Raw genomic sequence first — 25,536 nt, forward strand, 5'->3', positions numbered from 1 at the left:
CCAAAAGGACGTAAATCAGAAGTAAACTATCCCAGGAACATTTTATATGTACAAAACCTCACATTATTAAATATTGCATTTTCCAGTTTCATTCACTTTTCTTTGGAGCAGTTTCATTAAGAGAGCAAGATGCCATCAGCCACACTCTCCATAGTTTGGCCACAGCTAGTGACGCTGAAGAAGATTTTGACAATGAGAAGCTCTCCCAAGCCGTCTAGTGATACGTAGTGCATGTACTGCCTTTGCACAGATGTTTACGCTGTCTTTAGGCACAAAAAGTGTGTTTAATACCTAAGGGTTATTTTACAGATAAGTGTTGCAACATTTTTTGTGGGAAATTTCCATTTTTATTATTTCTGGATTACATGGGTATTAGAACTGTAAATAGAAAGTTATACTCTAGCCTATTATGAGCATTAGTGATTTTGAGCTGAACACATAAGCAAGCTAGTTTCCAGCTCACAAGTAAACAGTCAAAGGTTATTTGTACAGATACCATCTTCTGCAATAAAAATACATAAAAGGAACTAGTTATGACTTTTCTTAATGAATTTCCATGTTTTATCATTTCCTTTTATATTCACAGGTTAAAATTCAATATTTTATTTCAACTCTTGTGGAAGTTTAATATGTAACACATGCCCAAAAAGCTTTAAATAAGTGTTCTTACCATCTGGCTGGCTGTCAGCAAGTTATATATGGATGTGCCTTCTTTAAACTGTAGCTGAAAGTCTTTGTAAGTCTGTACAGGTATAAAGCTAGATTTGGAATTCTAGAGTTTGTCAAACACACCCTACAGCCCTAAAATGGATTAGAGCTTACATTTTAGAGGATGCATAGTATTAGTCACCTGAACCACCAAGTATAATGTTTCAGGAGAATAAATGCTGTACATACGACATGGGAAGTATTAGTAGCAGATCCATGCATTCTAGCAGACTGACATGTATTGGTATAATAAAGGGCCAGTAACTTTTGCAACATTGGCATTTAGGTGTTAAACTTGCTGTAATTTCTGCAACACCATGAGAATTTTTATAATGGGAAGTATTTTAATTTATTAATTGACTTGTATATTGCAGGGCATTGTGAAGTATGAAGAAGATGCAGTGAATTAGAAAAGTTTCATTTTAGAATTTATAGCAAAGGGGTAGCAGATTTAGTCTGTATTGTCAAACAAGGAGTCCTGTGGCACCTTACAAACTAACATTTTGGAGCATAAGCTTTTGTGGGTAAAGACCCGCTTTGTAAGATGCATGAGTGGGGGTTCCAAAGGAGGATCTAAATTTATAGGCTAATGAAAAGGAGGGAGTCCCAGTGTCAAAGTCAGTTCAGTTAGAGGATGTGGCAGTGTGAACATTCAGAGAGGCGAAACTGCTTTTGTAATTTGCCAGCCACACTCAATCTGTTTGATCCTTGGTTGATGGTGTCAAACTTGCACATGAATTGTAGTCCTGTAGTTTCTCTTTAAAGGCTGTTTTGGAAGGTTTTTTTGTTGCAGGATGGCTACTTCTAGATCTGTTAGTGACTGTCCAGGGAGACTGAAGTGTTCTCCTACAAGTTTTTGAATGTTACTGTTCCTGATAGCTGATTTGTCCCCATTTATTCTTTTACAGAGAGACTGTGAAGTTTGGTAAATGTATATTGCAGAGGGGCCTAACTGGCACGTGGCATATTACATTAGTAGATGTACAGGTCAGTGAGTCCCTGATGGTATGGTTAGGTCCTGTGATGGTGTCACTGGTGTAGATATGTGGGCAGAGTTGGCACCAACATTTGTTGCAAGGATTGCTTCCTGGTTTAGAGTTACTGTGGTGTGGTCTATAGATGCTGGTGAGAATGTTTCAGGGTAGCAGGCTGGCTGTAGGTGAGGGCTGGCCTGCCTCAGTTAAAGATCGTTGTCCAAAATGGGTTGCAGATCACTGATGATGTGCTGGGGAGGTTTTAGCTGGAGACCATATGTGATGGCCCGTGGGGTTCTGTTTTCCTTGTTGGGCTAGTCTTGTAGCAGATGGCTTCTGGGTATGCACCTGGCTCTGTCAGTCTGTTTCTTCACTTCCTTAGGTGGGTATTGTAATTTCAGGAAAGCTTGGTAAATGTCTTGTAGGTGTTTGTCTCTAAGAGACTGGAGCAAATGTGGTTGTAGCATAGTGCTTGGTTGTATACAGTGGATTGTGTGGCATGCCCTAGCTGGAAGCTGGATGCATGTAGGTAAGCATGGCAGTCCATGGGTTTCTGGTAATAGGATGGTGTTTATAGATCCACATATTGGACACTACTGTGCAAATAAGGGTGTGATCACATAGCCACCACATCCTCTGCTGGAATTGACTTAACTCTGTCCCTCTTCTTGACTAGGACTCCCTCCTTTTCAGGAGCCTGTAAGTTTGGAGCCCCCACTTATGCATCTGATGTAGCAGGTCTTTGCCCATGAATGCTTATGCTCCAAAATGTTAGTCTATAAGGTGCCAGAGGACTTCTTGTGATTTTAGAACTTACTTCTTCACCCACAAAACCCCCCAAACAAGTCAATGAGTTTGGTGGTTTGACTACTGTTTAGTAGATTGCTGTGGGTAACAGATTGTCACCAGGATCAGACATCTTAATTTTCTTTGCTCAAGATGGCTTCACTGCCTTTTCAATACATAGAATAATTCCATTTGACTTGTACTTTGATAGTGTGGAGATGTGTAGTTTTAGAATAAATACATCCTTACCAAATGCCAAAAATGAATGTTGGCTATTGGTCAGTGTGTTTTGGAAAAAACTGGTTCTTTGGCAAAGCTGGATGGGCCTTGTGTGTATAACCACAATTTAGTGAGTAAGAGAAAGGGCTGGTGCCATTTATTTGAGTAAGAGAACAGAGCATTGCAGTTTAATACAGGACACAGAAGACTGGAACAACAGGTCTTTCATGCACCTATGGAACAGTTTTAAAAAGCTGACTTATGTAAGCTAATGGGGTTGGCAGAATGTGCAGATATTGCAAAAGTTAGGCAATTTCAAAGAATGCATCTCTTACACTGAGCCTATCAGTATAATGCAAACACCATTATTTTTTCAGAATGATGTTTCTTCTCTTGACTATAGAATTTCTACTGCTTGTATGTGACTTAGTACTTAAGAGGCTTGAAATGGAAAAGCTGAACAGTGGAACATGAGAAGTAAAATATTTTAGATACACTCCAAAGTTGAGACTCAGTGGCAGGGCTGCTCTAACACACAGGGATCTCATTGCATAAATGGAAAATAAGTTAAGTCAGTTACCTCAAAACCACACTTTAGTATAAATACTATATTTATTAAATATCTTTACAGTTCATTTAAATGTATTTACATAACTATTCCTGCATATTTCAAACATCCAATTCACATAATTGCCTCTTAGTTAAGTATAAGTAAAATGATAGTCTAACACAAACCATCCTCATTAGATACAGACTCCAATTTGTTTCATTATCTCAGCTATCTTTGTCAGAAACTACTACATACAGTCAACTTCTACACATTCAATAGTCTGGTTTTCCACTGAGAAGTTACCTATATTACCAAGACTTATGAATTCCAATTACACAGTATATCATCTTTTCTACACCTTCACTCATTCCTTCAGATAGTTTTGTTATCCAGTCTGGTCCAAAACAGAATTTTTTTTTTTTTTTTTTTTTTTTAATAAATGCCAAGGGAGCAATTCTTAAGAGGAACTGGATGTTGCAGCTCTCCCAAAGATAGCTAGTAAAGTGACAAGGAACCATGGACATTTCAAACCTTCGAAAAGAGTGGACATTTCATATTATCCTAGGCCTCTCACCTGCAGACACACCAGGTCATGGAACTGCTGTTGCTGCATTACATGGTGTGGTAAACAAATCTGTTCCATCTTTTCAAGTTACCATTCCCCACCAAGCAACTGTTGATACAGAGCAAACCTCCTCTGACTGGTGAAAACCTGTTCACCTTTCATGTTGCCAACTCCAATGAATGCACCTGTGTCTCTCCTGTATGTCTGTCTTGTGATAAAGTAATCTAATTCCTAGGAAGGATTACTGCTTCATGCATCATTAAGGTTAGAGTACTTGAGTCCTGTCATTTCCTTTTCTGTAAATATCTGTTGTGCGCAGACAGCTTAAATTCATAGGAAGAAATTAGGTTCTGATATGTTTAGAGTGCACATCTTAAAACAAAAAAAACAAACAAAATTCTCAAGCATGTGATAAAAATATTAACTCTTTATAATACAGTATTGCTTTAACAGATGGAAAAAGCTATAAACTTTGCTGGTCTTTGGTGTGTCCAGTGAGGGATAAATTTACAAATTGTAAATTAAAATCCAAATTTGTTCATTATAAAAAACATGATTTGAGGCAAATGGCTTTATATAGACTTTGACTAAAACTGCATTAACACAAAAACAAGATTTAGAATCAGACCCATTAGGAGAGAGAATTCAGTCACTAATGGGACAGCTGGATTTCTAAGACCTAGGATTCCAGACCCTGGATCTAAAGAGGCAGAGCACATTGACAACTGAATTCACTGGGGGAGGGGAGCTGTTGTTAAAGCACCTTTGCCACTCATCTGATCCACATACATACCCTAATTTGTAGTTATAAAAAAAGAGTGAATGGGGAAAGGCTGGGAAGGAATATAAACTGAGGAAACAGTCCAGCTCTACTGGGCCATAATACTAGAGAGTAAGTTCAAAAATAAGGAACAACTAATTGATCTAATCTGCTCTAACAAGCAATTATGACAGTCAATACTGGAGAATTTAGTGTAGAGAGTGTCCAGTTTTGAGACACATTCCTCTAATGCTAAAAATTAAGCCCTATGCCGCAGCACGAATACATTCCTTCCAACAAAACGTACTTAGATACAGTTTTAACTATTAAAAGGGACTGCAAACAGTTTGTGCAAAGTTGTCTACCACTCACTTGGTATTTTCATTAATATCCTTCCCACACCCTCCACCAAACTGCTACTATTTTGGCCAAGTTAGGGTAGTTAAGGCATTTTGACAAGTAACTAAAGGTGATTTAAGATATCTAACATTATGCCAATTCATGAATTCAAATAAATTACTGAACAGCTTCCAAATTAATCACTGTCTCAAATGAAATGCCTGTTACAAGCATGATGCATTAAAATATAGTAAAATGACATGTACATGGTACATGTTAAGTGATTTTAAATAAAATAAGAGCTTGACATACAATTATGCAAATATACAGTACAACTTGAAAAAAAATTCTTTAAACAATTTGAGATTTCCTCAAACTTAACAGTTTTAATACAAATAAGCCAGGTAGTAAAATCTCCTTTCAGATAAGGAGAAATTCCTTACTGACCAAGTTTAACTGCACTGATCTAAACATCATTACCTGACTTTTATATAAAACATGGCTTTAATTTATTTTTAAGTACTCTTCTACCAGCAAAAAAAGTTAATGAAAAACTGACCAAAAATATATCATCTTTACAGCTATAAGCTTTTATGCACCTCAGAAAATAAGAGCTTGCACAAATTGGGGAAACAACTGCAACCTACTAAATTTCATAAAGGAAATCCTATATTGCTAAGAGGCTATTAAATAATTGTAAACATCATGAATGTTCCATTTTGAAAACCCTAAATAAAATTAGCTACTGAATTGTAAATTTTGCTAGTTATTCATTAATTTTCCATTTGTATTCTTGCTGCTGCTGCCACAGCATAAGCAGAGATGCATTTTTGAGTTACCACGAATCAAATTAATTTGGTACAGATTCTACTTTATACAAAGTAAGAATGGCAAAACAGACTGTCTAAAGTTCTCTGCAAACAAAAGCAAGGAAGTTCAGAGTTGGACTGTATTCTTAATGCGAATCATCATCCTTGGGTATTGCAGCATACATGCTGATTAGGGACATATAGATATTGTGCTAAACCTCAACTTTGAATATTCTGGCTTTCGTAAGTTTGAGATACAACTTAAACTTTCTTTGAACAAAAAGTTCCCCACTGCGAAAAAACATCCAGCAATAGCAGGCCCTATTATGGACGAATTATTTGCAAAACTTTAATTTATAAGATCACAATTAAGCACCTGAAATCACAAAACACTTGTGCATCCATACAGCTCAAACTAATTTTGCTTTTCCAGATTCTGCACTAGAAAAAGGCTCCTAAGGCTGACACGATGTATGCCACCAGCAAATGTTTACAGCAGCTATAAACCCCCTTAAAACTGGAGTTTATATATAAACACAGACCCCCACCTATCACTGTAACAAGACTATGTTTACGAAACTATGCTTTGTAACATCTCATTTGCTGGATAATGGATGTTTCTAGCAGAACAGTAACACCCTGTTGTGGAAGGCTTACCAATTTTATATATTCTAGTTTTGAATTGTAACCAATCAATAGTAATCATTTGAAACTTGGTCACATTTTAGAAGTAGTAACCATATGGATCTGGTTTCCCCCACCTTGTGAATGATCACTAAATTTTGAGCAACAAGCTTCATGCCTTAAAGTTTCTTCTTTTCTTGCTGGCAGATGAAGACCAGTGTACTGCAATAGTGGTTCTTAAAAGGATCTCAATTGTGTTGTAAGAGGCAACAGGCTTGAGTAACTGGCCATTGAGATCAACTGCAAAGAAAGTAAAATTGATCCTGCCAGCAGGAAACAGTATATGTGAAGCTAGGAACTCCAGGACAATGAGAAACAGGCGTTGACAATTTAAGCAAATCAGTCTGTATATTCAGCTACTATAGAAAGAAGGACCGTGATGTCATCTGGCTTTCCCCCTGTAATGCAAGTAAATCAGATGTTTTAATCCAAAGAGTTGATCAGGACACAATGAAAAAAGGCATGTAGAATTTTCATTAAGCCACACTTGAGGGGGTTGAGTTTGTTTTTTGCTAAGAAACTGCTTGAGATGAAAAATAAATGTTCATTAGATACTTTCCTCTGAAAAGCCTATAAAACCCCTATTTCCTTTTCCAGAAAAGTTGATGGTATCAGCAATACCCATAAAAAGCACCTTACACTACTATTTTAAGTAAAAATCAGTATTGTTTTTAGCAGGAAGTAGACAGCCTATTTTTTAAATTATATTTTAGACAAATTTTCATCTCTCCTCCAAATCTGGACATGTACTGAATCAAATTTTAATGTAACACTGAACTTACGCAATGAACCATTCAAATAACAAATGCATTTACATGCCTCTCCTGATTTAAAAGATTTTCAAATGTTGACAGCTACTGTGTTCAGTAGTCTTTGAAAAATTAATTTTGTAGTACACATACTTGAAGTAACCAAAATGACTTGTATTACACAAAATGGTATATTGCAAAGATGTCAGAGGGCTACCAAAAACTTTACTAATGGAAGCTACTACCAAACTCCTCAACTGCAAAGCTCATTTAAAAGGATTGTGGTGCTGAAGAATACTGTATAAAGGTTTTGGTGAAGTTACTCAATGAACTGGTATTTTATTACACACACTCACATTAAGCCTGTTAATACAAAGGGCCAGCAGTCACAAGGGAAGCAGCTAATGACTGTCCTTAGGATGGCAAGAGTTAAGATTAGCAATTCAACACCCACAAGGCAGATGGAATGATGACAAACACACAGGCTAAGCACCCCCAGCAATAGGAGGCAGTTCTAATGGACCATGAAGGGAGTCTCACCCTCTATATTTGGAAAACCTTCTCATTCTTTAAACTATTAAGTAGAGCCCTCAAGACCAAGGGGTGAAAGTAACTTACACTTCTTACATGTACTGTCCTTTTGAAATCCACAGGACCTTGCTCCCTGGCTACCCAATCCTGGAACCTTGGAGCACTGTGGCCAGGCTGCCCACTAATTGTAGGTCCTGGTGTCCCAGCCCCTGTTTATCTGGGGATGAGGGCAACAGGGAGAGGTGAACCACCCATACCTGGCACTGGCATCTTAACCATGCACAGCAAGTGGCAGCATCTAGAGTCCTATCCCTTGCTGGTCATACTGTTACCAGTGCACCATACCAGGGCACACTGTCTTATTTTCACCTTTGCTCAGGACTCCTACAAGTATACTAGAGACCTCTCCAGAGGATGGGAGCAGTGGATCAGAAGGCAAAGGGACTGAATAACGTCAGGTAAATGGGAAGCAGTCTGCAAACAAACTACTGAAATAAAAACAGTAGTGCTATTATACCTACTCTGGGATGCCTACAAAGTTAACTACCAGAAGGCAGGCGGGAAAATGAAGACAGATGTGGAGCCAAAAATAGAACACAGATCTGATTACTTCCAGTCCGGTGTCCTATATACTGGATCACTCTACCTTAGTTATGGCTGGCATCCCCTTTCCCAGAACATGGCTAAGATTACTCACTATTCAGCAACTCTGTCATGAGTCCAATGAAGGAATTTCATTTGACACTATCAGATTTATGTTGTTATCCAGTAGTAGGAAACTTACCTCTCACATTCAATCCGTTGTCACATGCAAACTGTGCAAAAGGTGACATATAAGTGGGGTCATAAGCCAGCTCGTGAGCTTGCTCAGCAATGCTTCTTGCTGTCTGTTGTATACTCTCATAATTAGAATTCTAAATTGATGGAAGAACAAGTTACTCTTACAGAAACAAACCACCACAGGTAATTTCATTCAGGCACATAATGCATTAATAGAATATTGATATAATTAACAATGCAAATATAAACACCTTTCGTTTGCAAATTAGTTAGTAGATACTGCCTATTTCAAGGGAATCAACTATATCTCCAATTAAATCAGTGCACCTTAAGAATGTATGTGGAGGAAATTAAGTCTCAATCTCTATCTGCCACTACAATCACTTGTGCAGGAGTTTCATGAAGACATGATTATCTTAGGAAAGGAGAGAGAACCATACACCCCATTCATCCAGCTCTGTTCTGCACAGCTCAACACTCCATCTTTGCAAAGGGAGTGCTGAACCAAGGAAGTGCTCAAATATTGCCTCCATAAAATGCAGCAGGGTGCTCAATCACAGCATCAAAGCACCATCCTAGCACAAGGAATGGAAAAATAAAACTAGTTTTATTGATAAGGGTGAGCTGTAGAAGTGTGGAGCAAAGGGTTATATATGACTATAAAGCCTTTTAAAAGAAACATTTTGCCAGTGCTTTAAAATGCCCTACACTAGGTGATGGATCAAATCATAATGAAACTTTAACCAACCACACAAGAAGTTTGGATATCCAGCACAGAGAGTTTGCACCTGACAATATAAGTTACTTCCACACACAACCACCTGCATGATTGTTAATGAAAAGGAAGCCAGTAAGTTCACTCCTTTTTGTCAGCGATTCCTGAGAGAATATAGATTATATAAGGTGTTCCCTCCAAAAGTTCCAATCACCTTGACACTTTCAGTACCTGCTTCTTTACTGGGAAGCAGATTCCTATCCATGTTGAGCAAAACAAGTGATGAATAGCTATTTTCACATAATTTTGATTGTCTCTAATTTATGCACGCTTTCACAAACATCTCAATTTCCCTAATGGATGGGGTGTAAATGTTTGGATTTTGACAATTCTTAGCTCAGCTTTCCATTATAACCCAGATTCCTATTTGGTGCCTTAATCAAATGTGCCAATAGATGGAGCTCATGCTTCTCTTCAAAACTAGAGCTACGTATATCCAGTGTACCCATTCTAGACTACAACAGTTTTAAACAAAAACCTAACCAAACCATAGCTTCAGCGTCAAATATAGCCTTTCCGATTTGAATGCTGTTCAGGAAAACAAACAACAAAAAACCCCCCCAGACTTCTGGTGGAAGATAATTACAATTTCATTACCCCCAAGAGTGCAAGATTTCTAGCAAGTATTTCTGAAATTCTTAGAGCATCTCCAAGACAGACACTTTGCCTAAAAGGCAGCCACTTATTTTCTGTCTACCACCACCAACTTTCAGTAATGTATCTCAGATAAGAGCCTATTGGCAGACAAGCCTCTTCTGAAACCCACATATGGAAGGATACTAAAAAGTTAATATACAGGTTTACAACATCAAAATCACTTCCTAAGGGAAGCTCTCACACATTGATACTAGTTCTGCATTTTCTGCTTTTAGAACTGAACTATATTGTATTTTCAAGCTAAAGAATTTTGTTAAACCAGATAAAGTTATTTAATATACTAGAATTCTCATTTGCTGCTCTTGGAACGTTTCAGAGAAAGTAACTTTCAACCATCATTCATAGTATAGTCAGTCATGGGACTAAAATTCAGCTGCACACACTCAATTTTTGGTTACCTTCAGCTTTTTGAGTTCCTGAAGAATCATATAGTCAGGCATGTTGTCAAAAAGTCCATCTGTTGCTGTCAGAATAATGTCTCCTAGCTGAACATCAAAAGTTGTACTATCAGCAGCATCTGGGCTGTGAAGATAATGCCACCATATCAAAGAAATTAATACTAGCTTATGCCAAATAGTACCAAATCCTGTTTAACTACAGCATCAATAGGTTTTGCAGGTCACTGGTATTATGAAATTGTCTTTTGTTCTACTGGCTGTATTCTTCCATAAGTATGATCATAGACAGCATCAAAAACACTACTGTAGAGCATTGCAATGAAGATGCTTGACTGGGATGATTCTTCAGGTTAATATGTTTTGCAAATATTAACCTCAAACTCCAGTATATCCTAACGGTTTTCTTCTTACTCCCACTTAAATATGCAGAACGGGGCTCTCACTGGCAAGCATACTTACTGGTATGGAAGCATCTTTTGTTGGGAATGAGACTGAAGTGTTTCATTCTACTTTGGTACATCACCACCGACAGTGGGCAGTAGCCAAAATGGCCAACGGCTACATAACACAGAGGAGGAAGTATTTGTTTTGGCATAGACAAGATTTTTGTGGGAGATTTTAGGCTAAAACCTACATAGCTCACCACTACTGTACCATAGAAGGAAGCAGGGTTGAGATTTGAACTTGCAGTTTCAAAAAGGTTAGCATTTTAAACCAGAGTTTTAGATCAATTGACTCTCCCCTGGATAGGACTAGTTTAACATTGAGCTTAATCAATAGGAGACAAATACTTGTATGTATTATCACTTTTAAGTGCCTTTGCAATTAATGTTAAGAGTGCAAGAGACTAGGTGAAGTGATATAATCGTGAGTCAGCATGGAAATTTGGGTATTGTAAAAGCCAACTCATCTCACACTTTCCTTATTCCACAGTGGCTCAGTCTTTGGTTTTTCTAATTTCAAAAATTGTTATCCTTGTCATATTTGCATTATTGTCTTCTTGTAGAATGGATTGTACTAAGATACCTCGCTCTCACTCAAGCACTTAGAAAAGTTTACAGTTATCATAGAAAAGTGGATGTTTAAAGTGCACAGATCCCTTTGTATGCTTTCCTATAAATAAAAGCTATACACAAAGAACAAATCAGTAATCAGAACTATTTCCAAACTTTTTTTTTTGGTATGAAAAATTATAAAGCCCAAACCTTGCCCAATTTGGACTAACTTCAGAACAAGAACTTCCAGATTCATACTGTGTTCCTTGGACACACCTCTGTGTTTTCTATATTCAGGTTAAAAAAAGAGAGCACTTTAATGAGTCTAATATTTTACTTAAGAAATGTAACTTGTACAATGCTTAAATAAACAATTACCAAACCAATCAAGAAAAGTATTTCCCTTTACTCTGTTACAAAACAGCCAAGAGCGGACAGACATTAGACGAGGAGGCATGGCTTCTTGCACTTTGTGTTTTAGGTTTCATTCGTTTAGAAAACTGACCAACCAGCTCTGAAATCATATCCTCTGCTTTGAGATGACTAGTTTCTATTGGACAGGGTACACTTCTGTAGCATTCCCATTTCTGAGCTCAGTGTTCTGCCAAAATGGAGTTTTGCTCTTTTTGATTGAGCACAGTGTGCTGCTGGAAACTTAACTGGACTGAAATGCAAGCTACAGTCACATGCTTCCCTGCTCTCTTCCTCAAGTACTCAACTACCTCACTGCCTGGCTATGTAAGTTAGTGTATTCTTAATCAGCCCCAAATGATACATGAGGGTTAGGAAGGGAAACCTGCAAGAAGATAAGGCACTACTACAGTATACAACAATCTGAATACACTGTATTTTAAGCCAGTGGTGTCCTAAAGGAAGGCACCTAATCATCACATGTCCCCTTCCCCATCCCCCCACCAAGTGCCCTACCCCCTGGTGACTCACTGGAGCCGTGCCACCCCAAGCCACGCAGTCCCAAGAGCCAGGACAGCAGTTTGAGTGGCAGCAGCTCGGGAGGATGCGGCTGTCAGAGCTGGGCAACTTCAGTGGCACAGCGCCCAAGGTATCACTGCAACACCAAGCCAGCCATATGGCACCTGAGCTCCCGAACCACTGCCATGTGACACCGGAGGAGCTGCTGCCTAAGCTGCTGCACCCGACCATCGACATGCCTCACCACAATATGGTTCCCAGTTTGCCACAGTGGACATCGCGGCTTCAATCAAATAATAAGTGTTACATATGTTAGGCCAGCTTTGCTAGCTAGTACTGCAGTGCGTATGATAACCCTCTGTCAATTTTTATTCGCATCCCACTGGAGATGCATTGCAGCCAGATGACTGGGAGTTACTTTTATGCGCTTCAATATTATTCTTCCAGACAGTAGCATCATACGTATTTTTCATAAGTCCCATCAAGTCATGTTCATAATTTAGCCAAAAAAGTTTCAGCATAGATACTTTATGCCATTTTCCCTGACCTTATATGGGCTAAAAATTCACTTTGACTTAGTTCAGAAAAAGAGAACATGCACTAAAATATTGTATCATTAATAAGGCCAATATTAACTTGCATTGGAGGTGCCTACAAATGCTGCCAACCAAACAGGAAGGCCATTAAAGCTACTTGTATCAGAATAACGTTAAGAGCTTATCTTAAACTGCAGAAGCAGTGAATTCTATCATGAAGGTTACTACAATCTTAACATGTGACAGGTGACGTCCTTTCTAGGACCTAAGCATTAAGTGGACACATTTAGGCTGTGTTTACATTTGCACTCTTTCAAAAGAGGAATGCAAATGAGGGAAATCAAAAATGGAAATGAGGCACTAATTTACTGCCTCAATCTTCATTTGCATAATCCCCTTTCGGAAGAGATTATTTGGAAAGAAAAAAAGCAGTGTAGGTGGGATTCTTTTGAAAATAAACCTCATCTTTGAAAGAAACCTTCTTCCTGAAACAAAATAGGAAGAAAGGGCTCATTTGAAAATAAACCCCATCTTCCAAAGAAGCATTCTTCCTATTTTGTTTCAGAAAAAAAAAGTTCTCTTTTGAAGATGGGACTTATTTTCAAAAGAGCCCCATCTACACTGCTTTTTCTTCTTTCGAAAGAAACTCTTCCGAATAAAATTCTGCAAATGAAGCACGATAGGTAAATCAGTGCCTCAGCTGTGTTTTTGCTTTCCCTCATTTGCATTCTTCTTTCGAAAGAGGAATGCAAGTGTAGACTCAGCCTTAAGGTTTACAGTGTACAAAAACAGGTATATTTGTATTTTCATCGGCAAAAGTTAAACCTCAAAAAGGACTCATGGATTATCAGGGATGATTAATATTCAATCTACACCTAACTTCACCAAAAGGAATCACCTGCATGTAAGCAGATCACTCCTTCTCTGAGCAGAGATTAGACAACGGCAAGAGCCTACACAGGCTGATAACCTAGCTTGTAGACAAGCAGGCAGGGAAGTCACCTTTCAAATGAGAGTATTTTTAAAAGCCTTATGCTAAGTTTCAGTACCTAGACCAGACCTGTGAATCCATGGGAGAAAAACCTCAAATTCTCCTTCCATGTTTCGGATTAATTTTCCATCTCACCTATCACTTAAGACAACTCCCTCTGCTTCTGGCGGAGCTATTGACAGCTGGAATGGAGTGTTGAAGTAATGTTGCTGTTCATCAGACCGATGTACTACTTCTCCTCCTCTGACCACCAAAAATCCAGAATCTCCTAAGTTTGCAGTATGTAAACGATGACTTGTTCTGTCCAGAACTACTATGCAAGCTGTACTGCTTCCTAGAAAAAAAGTTAACAATTAACTGGAGAGCAGCAGATTCATCACAGGATCTGTTATTCAACTTTTTTCTTAGACCAACTCTTCAAATATTTATTGTTAATGAAAGATATCAGAATGAAATACCTGTATGTTCACTGCTTTGTATTACATAAAGAGTAGGAAAAAAAGCACTGAGATTACGGCCATCGTTTCCCCTCTCAGCTACAGATTTATCTGTGCCAAGTCTACATATCTGGCTTGATTTGTCTCCTTATATTGTGCGTTACATTCCAATATGTTACCTATGGCAGGCTGGACCTTCCTGGTCTAGCACCTGAGAGCTGACTGAAACAGGGAAGGTCAATTCTGGCCCTTCTGCTGATGAGACTGTGGGCTCCCCCAGGATCCGTCTGTCAGCACAGTCAGCTGGGCTCCATGCCCCTAGCCAGGCTCCCCTTCTGGCTGTCTGGGCTCTGCACCTCCAGGCTCTGCTGCTGATCTGGATGCTGGCCCTTCTCCCAGCCCTCTCCTCTACTGCCCAGCTCTCTGTGCCAGCAATACCTGTGGTCCTACTGGACCACGGATGTTGCCAGACCAGAGAGGTTCAACCTGTCCTAAATACTGAAATGCTGGTACATTAGCAGAGTTCTATATAGAAGGCTTATTTTACCAGAAGTATACTGAATAGTGAAACCATGATTAGCGTGAAGCTATTAGTGCAGTATTCCATAAGACTTACACTATACTACCTGTTATACATACACTTTCATTCACAAATAATTTGCTTAAGTAAATAAAATATCTGGTGACCACTTTCAATACTGTTCCATTATTGGTGGCAGAGCAATGAAAATTCTCAGTTTTTGGAGACTGACTCGAAAGGAGGCCTTGTTTTTAAAAGGAATGTAGGGTTTATTAATATAATTCATTCAGACGTGCATTGCTTTAAAGCTCAAGAAATTAGCTGCAATATTTAAATGAGCGTCTGCAGGCACTGTTAGCTGCTGCTAACTGGCCAATATCCTGACAACTGAAAAAGTTTCTCTAACATTTACAACAGCACGTGTCAATTTTTAAACTGGGACTACCAGAAGTTCATTCAAACGTTATCACTTATTCTATAACTGATAGTTTTGCAACTGTCTTCAATATTTTTTCTTCGGGAGTCTTTAGTCTTGTTTTAGATAAGGGAAAAACTGAAATATCCTTGATAATTTCAGAAATATTCCTTTCATGCTTGAGGGCACTGTGGACTTTTTATTCATTCCAATATAGCATCTGTGACCAGCTGCTGATGGCAATGGCAGAGAAGCCACAGTAAATGTTTACAACCAATAAAGAGACAAATTGTAGAGGGTAAGAAATAGAACACCTAAGTCGTCTCTGGCCCAGAGGTGGGTTACAGCAGTAATGAGCACTAAACTTGGTTAACAATTATACATCATAACGCGCCTTGCCCATGAGAAATGTGGTGGGAAGATTGCATTTAAGCCAACAATTAGCCCCTGGGAAAATATCCATATAGCAGATTCTTACTCTGTCAACATAGGTACATAGCTTAACTGCAGGAATTTGCCCCTCTTGGGGTTAATTCCTAACATTTCAAGAAAAAAAGATTATATTGGAAAAAGGCCAAAACTGTCCAGGTTCTTCACAGAGAAGGAAATACACTGACTTATATGCAGAAGGGCAGTAATTCTAACCAGAAAAAGCAAGCCTTTCCTAAAGGCCATGATGCACAACTGAATACAAGGAGTTTTCACATACTATTAAAATGATCTCTAGCAGATGTTCTGCTACCAGCCAGTAGAAGAAGAATCTGAATCTTCCAATAACAGCTTCAAATTTCAAAACACAGCTGCATTTTTGATAAAATGTTTGCATCCCAGGGTCTATCTAGCACACAGACCATTAACTCTTCTACCCTTGACAGAGGTCTTTGTTGCAATTTAATAGCAATACAGGCCTACTCTTGAGTCCATTAGCAGCCTGATCATCTTAAAGTAGTAGTAAAAATCATGGCCACTTAACAAAAAAAAAAAAAAAAAAAAAAAAAAAAAAAAAATCAGCATTCGAGTCTGAAAAGTCACTTTAAAAGTTAAAATTTAAAAAGAAACCTGATGAGTCCGAATCAGAAGGGACAGAACAGCAATGCAAGACAAATACTGTGTCTGGAATAAACACTTCAGCTTTCTCACTCTCATCTGCACAGAATCCAGCAAATACCTGGATGTGAAATGATGACTAGGTGAAACAAGCATAATCAGCGAGGAAAGATGTTCTTATGCAGAGAAACTGTAAGTGCAACCTACTACGAGATTAAAAAAAGAACGCAAGATCTTTTAACGCTGTTAAGAGTAGCAACATTGAGAATAACTCCCACCACGTGAGTATTTAGAGTGCATTAAAGGGAAGAAAGAAGGATGGAAAAACAGAGTTCATTAGTTTCATATTCTAACTTAACAGGTACTATAACTAGAACTCCATGTGTGGTATGCATATCTTGTGACTCCACATATGCTGCTCTTGAGAATTTGAAAAGGTCAAGCTGCACAAAGTTGCCTCCCCTTATAAAAGGGCTGCTAGAACTCATTACCACTGGTCCACCCAGTAGATCATTTGTTTACTCTCTTTTGTACAAACTGTACCAGCACAGTCAAACACTTAAACCCACTAAAGTAACTACTAAACAGTGCTAACAGTGAATTGAGGCACAAAGTCATTTCTGGGGCTTGTACCTATTCTCTACGTGTATAATTAAAAAGTGAACATGTGCTGCTGTGCTAAATATAGTTTACATAGAGCTCTTTTGGCAAATAAGTTTAAGGTCAGGTGAGAAGCATGTGCATCAAGCAGGGTAACTTGCTCTTGGTCTGAAAGCTTGTTAAAGAGTCCCTTTAGTGCTCAGTTTGCAAGGTTGCCTATTCAGAGTCTAATTCTGCCTTCAAATGCACTCATAATTCTCACTGATTTCCAAGAGAATTACATGAACATAGCACAAAGTATACTTTGTGCACAACTCTTACTAGTAGCACATTTTTAGGTGCATTTCAAGCCATCTCTTCCCAAAGGAAATACAATAGCATATCAATGACTGATTATACAGCATAAGCCATGTACAGCACAATCTTAACCCTTTAAATGAAATTCAGTGATTCTGAAACCTGCAGTGGACAGGAAGTTCAAGAGTAGCAGTAAGGCAAGGACATCCAATAACTAGAGTATCCTGTTACTATCTTCAGAAAAATACGAGTTCAGTTTGAGCTTAGCCACAAAACTATAATCTCCCAAAAGGTTTCAAATTGGAGATACACACACCTCACAGAACTGGAAGGCACTTTGGGAGATCCTCAAGTCCAGTCCCCTGCCCTCTTGGCAGGGCCAAGCCCCATCACTTTTTCTTCTTTTCCATTTGCCCCAGATCCCTAACGGCCCCCCTCAAGCATTGAACTCACAACCCTGGGTTTAGCAGGCCAATAGTCAAAACACTCAGCTATCCCTCCCTTTTAGAATGATTCTGCTGAAGATATACCTAGTACTAGCTGACTTCAGAAGGAATTTGTTTTGTATCCACCCTGCAAGACAAGGTTACAGACCTGCAAGTGCATTTCAGGTTTTCTTTTATAAATTCAAAAAGCTGGCTGAGGCTTGTCATATTGGCATTCTATGTTTAAACACTGAACCGAGTTTACATCTATATACCTATGTCTAAAGACATGCAATAATTACACAATAGTTGTAGGATATTTGCTGCTCTTACCAAGCAAAGGTACTTTGTTCTGCAGCAGCTCACAATAACTTGTGGTAAGAATTCCAACGGGATTGCTTGGTACAAACCGTCCTTCTTTTACTAAACGTTCACATGTTCGCATTAGAGTCCCTGAGAACTGAGAAGGGTCAACCCCATAGTCTCTCCAGCCACCTACACCATCTGCTACCCCTAAAAAGGAAAAAAGAAAAAAAAAAAAAAGTTACTGTTAATAAAATGTTTCAAATGGTTTGATATTCATTTCATTCTAGCATATATGTTTAAGGTCCAATAGCTTAAAAAAAAAAGCCACCAGAGTTTGCTAGCCATATTTCTGCATTAAACAGTTTTCCCCCCACCCAGACGGTTATTTACAGTTTTATTATGATGTGAGAAGAGCAACAACATGAAGTTATAGTTAGAAACCAGCAAGGGAATTTTTGATTTTAAAGAAACCCCATGCTGTGGAAAGTAAACACATATTTAAGTGAATGTCCAACGTTAGCCGTGGGGTAGAGGTCCAGATGCATCTAACAGTTAGCAAAACAGATAAGTCTAATTAGCATGTTCAGTGAAGAGACTGACTTTGCTATAAGAAAGAGTGAAGTAACTTTTCAGGGATACAGATCACATGTTCATTAGCACACACAGGAGGAGGGATGGAAGCAGTGGAAGAAAAAAAGCCTAAAGAAAATTTTAAATAGAAATGAAGATATTGCAGGGAAACTCCCCCCGCATCCAACATCTCCTGACAGGTATTCTGCCGCTCATTCATGGTGAGACAGTCCCTTCTGGCAAAAATTGGTGCCACACACAGGAAAGTAAACTTCCTCTAAAAGAAGTGTTTGAAGAAAGGCTCCCAAAACATGAACTATTCAAATCAATGCGCATTCTTATTCTACATCTGCTGAAAGAGCACTTGAGAGGCCCCATTGGTGCTTACACCTTCAACCAAGCAAGGGTTAAAACTGACTAGAGCTCACTGTACCCATTCAGAACAGCACTGACAGCAGTGAACCTAATGTGAATCAGGTCAGTGTGACTCTCATAAATCTTCAGCAGCAGCAGCAGCATCAAAGTTATGCATGCTGGAGCAGGAGGCTGGAGATGGACAGAATCCCTCACCACCAGCAGCAGCCCAGAGTCTCTGGGATGTGAAATGTGGGGGGAGAGAGAAATTCTCTCCCCTCTCTCCCACAAAGAGCAGAACTTTTGGTTTTAGGTAAGTAGGAAAAGGAAGATTTAAGACATCTAGTAACCAGAGGCCACAGGAGATGAACCTCTAAACTGGGTCCGAAGAGTATTGTAGTAAAGACCCCATATACTCCTAGCTTTCCCAAAAATTCGTGGGGCTGTGAATTCTGACATTGCCCAAATTCTTCCCTTTTCTGTATTTTATCTTTGACTTCTAAGTTTAGTCCTTTGGCTCTTACGTGCCTAGTAAAAATATACAGTCCCTATGGCAGAAGTGCATGGATGATAGCAACAGGGGAGACACTGATCAAAAGTAGGGCAGAGCAGTGCATTGTTTATTTTGCTAGAGGAGTCATAAGGAAAAATGGAAGGCAGCAGGTAAGGTATTTGTTGTAAGAAAATAAAGATACATGGGAGGAGGGATACAAGGGAAAAAAGCAGCACAGAAGGGACAGGTAGAACAAGGGAGACTATTTTCACGTTATTACTAAACACCTGATTGACAATGTTACCATCAATACAGCACACAGCTCATTTACTCCTTTAAAATAACTATCAAAGGTTACCAGCCACTGGCTACATCTACACTAGCCCAAATCTTCGAAATGGCCATGCAAATGGCCATTTCAAAGATTACTAATGAGGCACCAAAATGCATATTCAGTGCCTCTTTAGCATGTCGCTGGCCGCAGCTCTTTGAAATTGCTGCTTTTCACTGCCGCGCAGCTTGTCCAGACAGGAATACTTTTCAAAAGTACCCCGGGGAACTTAGAAATAAGGGGATTTCGATCAGCAGAAAGATCCTATCAAAAAAGGACCCCCGTCTGGACGAGCCGTATGGCAGCAAAAAGCAAGAATTTCGAAGAGCTGCAGCCAGCCACATACTAATGAGGCACTGAATAGGCATTTCACACCTCATTAGTAATCTTTGAAATGGCGCCATTTCAAAGATATGGGCTAGTGTACACATGGCCACTCTGTATGTGCTGTGCACAAATGTTTCAAAACTTGTTTTAAAGTGACCAGGCAGTAAAAAATTAAGAAAATTAGAATTTTCATTTTGATTGTCTCATTAGTACAAAAGAAAGTTGAATTGCAAAAGTAACAACACCTGACTACACAGTAACATGAAAGCTTTTAAGTTCCAGCAGTTTGGTGGCCTGGTAACAACTAATGCGCTGTCTGGTTGGCTGGAATATTTTTAGTCTTTTAGAATCTGTTCTTAATGTTAACACTACTCTATTCAAATATTATCCCAAAAAGGGACACACAAAACAGATTGGAGATACCCAATAAGAAAAATAATCCCATTTGAAAATGTTTCATGATTTAATTTAAGGATCTTTCTGATCTTCAACATGTAAGAGTCATAATTTGAAGGGGTATTCTGTTTTATATGGCATTCTGTGACAAAAATGAAGCTATTATTCAAGACACAGTCTAATGAGTCACTTTCAGAGCATGCTTAAATAATAGCTTTATTTTGGAAAAAGAGCAAACCTAACCTCCAGCAGAGTGAAAATTTAAACAGTAACATGCAATTTACTCATCTATAAATGCCCTTCACATAGGATGCCATTTGAAATCAAAGCGAAAGATTTAGAGCTGACTGACATGAACCATATATCTGAAAACAGGTTAGAGACTGATTCTGTACAGCCCATCAACATTAATCAGTTTTTCCCCAAAACAGTGAACCATCTTTTAGGCACCTGCTATGTCTGTGGGATTGGTTTTTAGAAAAAGAATACAGTACGCTGTAGTCAAACCCCACCTCAAATCACTGAACAGAAGAAACATGGAAGATCATTTGTCTAAGAACTTGGAACAGAACTCACCAGAAAGAATCCCTAGAATTCTAGGAAACTCACCCCCCTCTCCTTTCAAGAGCTAAGCCTCTACACAAGGGGTATTAATTCAGGTTAAGTGTAGATTAACTAGGATCGGAAACAAAAGGGTTAACTACCAAAAATCTAAAAGGTAAACCTTAAAGATGCCAGTGAAATACTTTGAAATATCCCTACTGGGGGAGAGAGCTGAGGGTGTCTATGTAACAGTTTCTTTGAAAGGTGATAGAATCCAAAGTTAAAATTCTGACCAGCCACAAACCCATTGAGATACTAGTTTATAATTCCAGAGTCAAAGACTATTAAATTTTCTAACAAAACAAAGCAGCAGAAATGTAGCACTTTAAAGACTGACAAAACAATTTATTTGGTGATGAGCTTTCGTGGGAAAGACCCACTTCTTCAGATCCTGGAGCTGTCCCACAAAAGCTCATCACCGAATAAGTCATTTTGTCAGTCTTTAAAGTGCTACATTTCTGCTGCTTTGTTTTACTGGAGTACAGACTAACATGGCTACCCCTCTATTAAGTTTTCTGGTTGTTTTAAGCGCAATAATTTTAGTACTTGTTGAGAGCCTGACAATCCAAGCTTGCCAACTTTGCCCTGTTGCAACTATGGGGAATGAGGATAACTCAGTCCCCCTACTTGCAAGCCAAAAACTATATAAAGGGACCAAATGTAGCAGGGGTTTTGTGGGTTTGTTTATTTTTGTGGTGTGAACACGTGTTCTCTGGAAACAGGACAGATCATTGGCTTATAAGGCAAATCAAAGAATCATTACACAGTAACATCTGCATAATACCAAGCTGGGCTATTTCTGACCTTCACTAAAGGACCCTTACGCCAGTCCCAAGCCATCCGGCTATGCACACTGGTTGGCTCTTCAATTTAAAAAAAAAAAAAGTTACACACAACTTGTCAGAGTAAATAACGTCATTGTACAGAAAGTGGAATTTGAAGTATCAGCTTCAGATTCAAAAAAAAAAAAAAAGTTACTTTATTTCTTTACTGCCCAATGAGACCAAAGTTTAGCAAACAAATTTTGAATATTTTCAATACCTTGATTAATAGACTCAGTTTTTCAGTCTAAGATCAGTACAAAGGGAGAAGGCAAACAAAACATGAGATGCTGTCACTTTATACAAGTAATCTGTATAATGAACATCACTTCAGAGGTCACTCAAATAAAATTCAAAACTAAATTGACTGGTACTAGTTATGTTGCTGCTGAGGAATCAATGTCCTATACAGATTCTTTATATTCACCCTTTTACCTTGCTTTCAAGTTGGACACAACATCCATACAAGAAGATAATCAGAACAATAGCTGTCTTAATTAATAGACTTGTTATTTTTCAGTGTACGTACTACTTTCCACCACATTTCATAAACATGCAATGTCCTCTTCTAGCTCACCCTCAAACCCTGAATACCCATATAAAACAGTCATTTGTTAAATTTTAAACTTTAAAAATGTCAGTTAAGTAAGTAGAATAATTACAAAGAGCACATCTAGACTAGCTGTTAGCAGTAGGGTTGTGTGGACAGAACCCTGTCACTAGAAATCTGCATGTGTGAAAGTGGTCTGTCAGCAACATACTTGGATCCCCAAAAGAGTTTCATTTTGCGCATAGCAGATTTGCTGCTGACAAAGTAATGGTCACACTTTCACTTGCTGCTACAAAACTTCATCATTGGCTGGAGGAGGTTAAGAACCCACGAACAAGTGAATTTGTCAATCAAGTCCAAGTGTAGACATAGCCTAAGTTTGAGTTTTAAGAACCCTTTGACACTGAATATGCTGTCAAAGCAAAACATCAATCCAAGCATGTTTCCTTGGATATAAGTATTACCCTCTGTTCAAAAGCAAGCGAGGGTTAAGTCAGAGTTTCCGTACAAGAGATCATAATTCATGGCAGAAGGGAATAAAGTCAGTAGGTAAAGCAGCTGGATACATTTTAAAGAAAAAAAAACATGAAGGCCAAGATTCCCTGCATTACTGTTCGTCCTAGGGCATTCACAAATGGGAGTTATCCTGCTAAAAGATAAGACAAGTACTCCATAGTTACCACCAAATTATAGAATGCCTGTATCAGTTACTGCAAAGCTGGCTTCATCCAACTTCTTAATAGCCCAGAAAGTCAAGAACCCTCAAAAGTCTGAGGAAAAGCATGAAGCAAGCAAAGCTGCAGTGCTAAACCCAAGTGAATCAAAATGTGGCTAACACTACTTGAAGTTATTTAAGTTTAATCATACTGAATAATCTGAACTTCAGCAGAAGTAGTTATAAATTAACTGGAGGGGAAAACAACAAACATTCAAAGCTAACAGATGGGTTAGTTGTGTACATTCCTCCCCTGCAAAATACTCAACCAAGATAAAAGACACTTTAAAAAAAACAACAACAACAAAAAAAAAACATTGTGTCCCCAATACTCCCTCAGTATTAAACCAGCCCAAGTTCACTGTTCTGTAACAGCAACTATCAGGCCTAAAAACCTCACACTAACATATTACTATCAGTATTTATAAAGAAGAGAAGAACTAGTTGTGCCAGACAAAGGAATGTATATTCACATTTGTCTAGGTTCCTATGTCGATTAAGCATTTAAGTCGAAATACGATGGCAGTTGCATGTGCATTTCAAGGCAATTTAAGAATATTAAGACAATTTGGAGCCAGCACACTGGAGCACAAAACAAACGGGAGCCATCCTGAATCTGGAGTCAAAACAATGAGTTTGGGTAAATAAGGAGACCCAAAATACACCACTATCAGTTTACTGAGGAAACTCCTCCTAGAACTGGATCGACAGCTACTGGCACACATGCCAAAAGTGGCTCGTGAGCCAGTTTTCTTCGGCACATGGCAGGACTCAGCCTTGCCTCTCCTCCCCCTATGCAGCTCCCAGAGATCAATCAGGGCAGGCCCAGGCCAACAGGGCTATGCCCCTGGTGCCGGAGGCAGCTGTCCACCCAGAGCTGTCTGCCTGGTGCTTCACACCCTGGGGTTGGTGGTGGCTGTCCACCCAAGGCTGCATGCCTCTGGCCGCTGGGGCTCCCCCATGGGGTCTGACAGCAACTCTAGGCCCCTAGCCTCTGGGACCCCCCTGGGGTCAGCAGTGGCTCTGCACCCTAGGACTCCCTTCCTGGTTTGGGGAGCTGAACCACAGACAACTACTTCATGCTAAAAGCAGGCAGTGGCATGATGTCTCACAAACTGAAGTACCCTGGGGAGTGTCACAAGTCTATCATGGAAGCTGAAGTGAATTTATATTCCAATTAAGTCAATTTTCCAGCCAAAACCAGATCTAGCTCTCCAGTTCAGTGACAACATTCCTATTAACTTCAACAGCAAAAGCAGGATCAGTGTAATAGCCAAGTATGAGGCTACAGAACAGCAGAGAATGGGACTTTCCAATGCTAACCAGTTCCTCAAATGATTATCAACAGATTTCAGAGTTACAAGAACATAGTCTTATCTACGCTAAGGAAGCTTCGCAAGAGAGTTTCCCAGCATGGCTTACACTAGTTCAGCATTACAGTCTTGAGCAATATTGGGACTTCTTGTGTAGCTGGACTACCAGCAGCCACTGACATTTTAAATGTCTTCTATCCCTGCACAGAAATAATCTAAATGACCCAGTATTTAACATGCTGTCACCCATCTACACTAACAAGATAAACCAGTGTAAAACCAATAGTGTAATATTTCTGCAGTCTTACCAGCACAGACATGGCTCAATCTTTGGCTATGCTGTTCAGTTTTCCTCACTCTCACGCAGAATTGACAGAACAGGGTTTGCCCTTCAGGCATCACACTCATGCTTTGGGTATGCAAGGAAAGTTACATTCTGTTCACCAGCATCAATAGTGGGTGTGGCTGAGTATGTGTAACTATGTAGGAGCCAACACAAATCACATTCAGCACCACTACAGAAATTGCGATTAAGAGACCAAATAGAAGTGCTTTTGCTAAAGACGTGACTCATGTTTCCAAAAAGCTACATCCAAGCAGTATTTAAAAGTTCTGTTGACATGTTCCTTATCCATTGAGAAATCTCCTAGAAACTATATTTCCCCACATGCCTACAAAGAATCTACATCTTATTAGTAAGAAATACTTGTTCAGCTCATTCATATATTAAGTAAAAATATTACACCTAAAAGTTGCAGACCCATGAATTTATTTTTACTTACAACCACTAACCTACTTGGTTACGCTCAGCATACAGACCTAAGCACACCCTTTGTCCGATCCAGAACAAGTTTCTCTGTGCAATGTCTTCAGAAGCAAAAACAATTCCTTTAACATTACCTTCTGTGCCTTGCAGGCATCAGATATAGAATACACTCCCCTACTCATATCAAAACTGCTTTGTTCATTTATTGCAGCTGTAATGGAGTGGGGGAAGTGCATGTGTGAGTCAGGCTGGATGTCTAAGGCAAGCAGCAGCTCCCAGTGGCTAAGGATGACCCTGGGGCTACAACTGGCAGGTAACACCTCTGCCTGAACAAAGAGCAGGGAGGAGCTGAGCTGGGTTTTGAATCGGGGGCGGCAGTTAGAGGCGAGGAAAAGGGAGAGCTGGAAGGCAGCCAGCCGGAGGAGGGGGAAGCTACACTCCAGAGGGGCACCCCTCGGGGTCTTCTCCCCAGGACAGGTTGGAAGGACTGTCTCTGGCTCCTATGCTGTTGCTT

The 25,536-nt window shown here is 39.2% G+C and overlaps 2 protein-coding genes across 2 annotated transcripts in view; one reads left to right on the top strand and one right to left on the bottom strand.

Moving 5' to 3' along the window:
• RAD9B (RAD9 checkpoint clamp component B) overlaps positions 1-3,677 on the top strand; it is a 24,923-nt gene extending 21,246 nt beyond the window's left edge. The window contains exon 11 of the mRNA XM_075012837.1: positions 87-3,677. Coding sequence (XP_074868938.1) covers positions 87-218 — 132 coding nt within the window. The 3' untranslated portion in view covers positions 219-3,677. The remainder of the gene's footprint in view (positions 1-86) is intronic.
• The window catches only part of PPTC7 (protein phosphatase targeting COQ7), a 28,365-nt gene continuing 6,476 nt past the window's right edge, over positions 3,648-25,536 (bottom strand). The window contains exons 2-6 of the mRNA XM_075012838.1: positions 17,811-17,990; positions 13,872-14,070; positions 10,285-10,408; positions 8,459-8,588; positions 3,648-6,792 (exon numbers count right to left, since the gene is read on the bottom strand). Of these exons, the coding sequence (XP_074868939.1) occupies positions 6,734-6,792; positions 8,459-8,588; positions 10,285-10,408; positions 13,872-14,070; positions 17,811-17,990 (692 nt within the window). The 3' untranslated portion in view covers positions 3,648-6,733. The remainder of the gene's footprint in view (positions 6,793-8,458; positions 8,589-10,284; positions 10,409-13,871; positions 14,071-17,810; positions 17,991-25,536) is intronic.

The sequence above is a fragment of the Carettochelys insculpta genome, chromosome 18 (genome assembly GCF_033958435.1).
Source record: "Carettochelys insculpta isolate YL-2023 chromosome 18, ASM3395843v1, whole genome shotgun sequence".
NCBI lineage: Eukaryota > Metazoa > Chordata > Testudines > Carettochelyidae > Carettochelys > Carettochelys insculpta.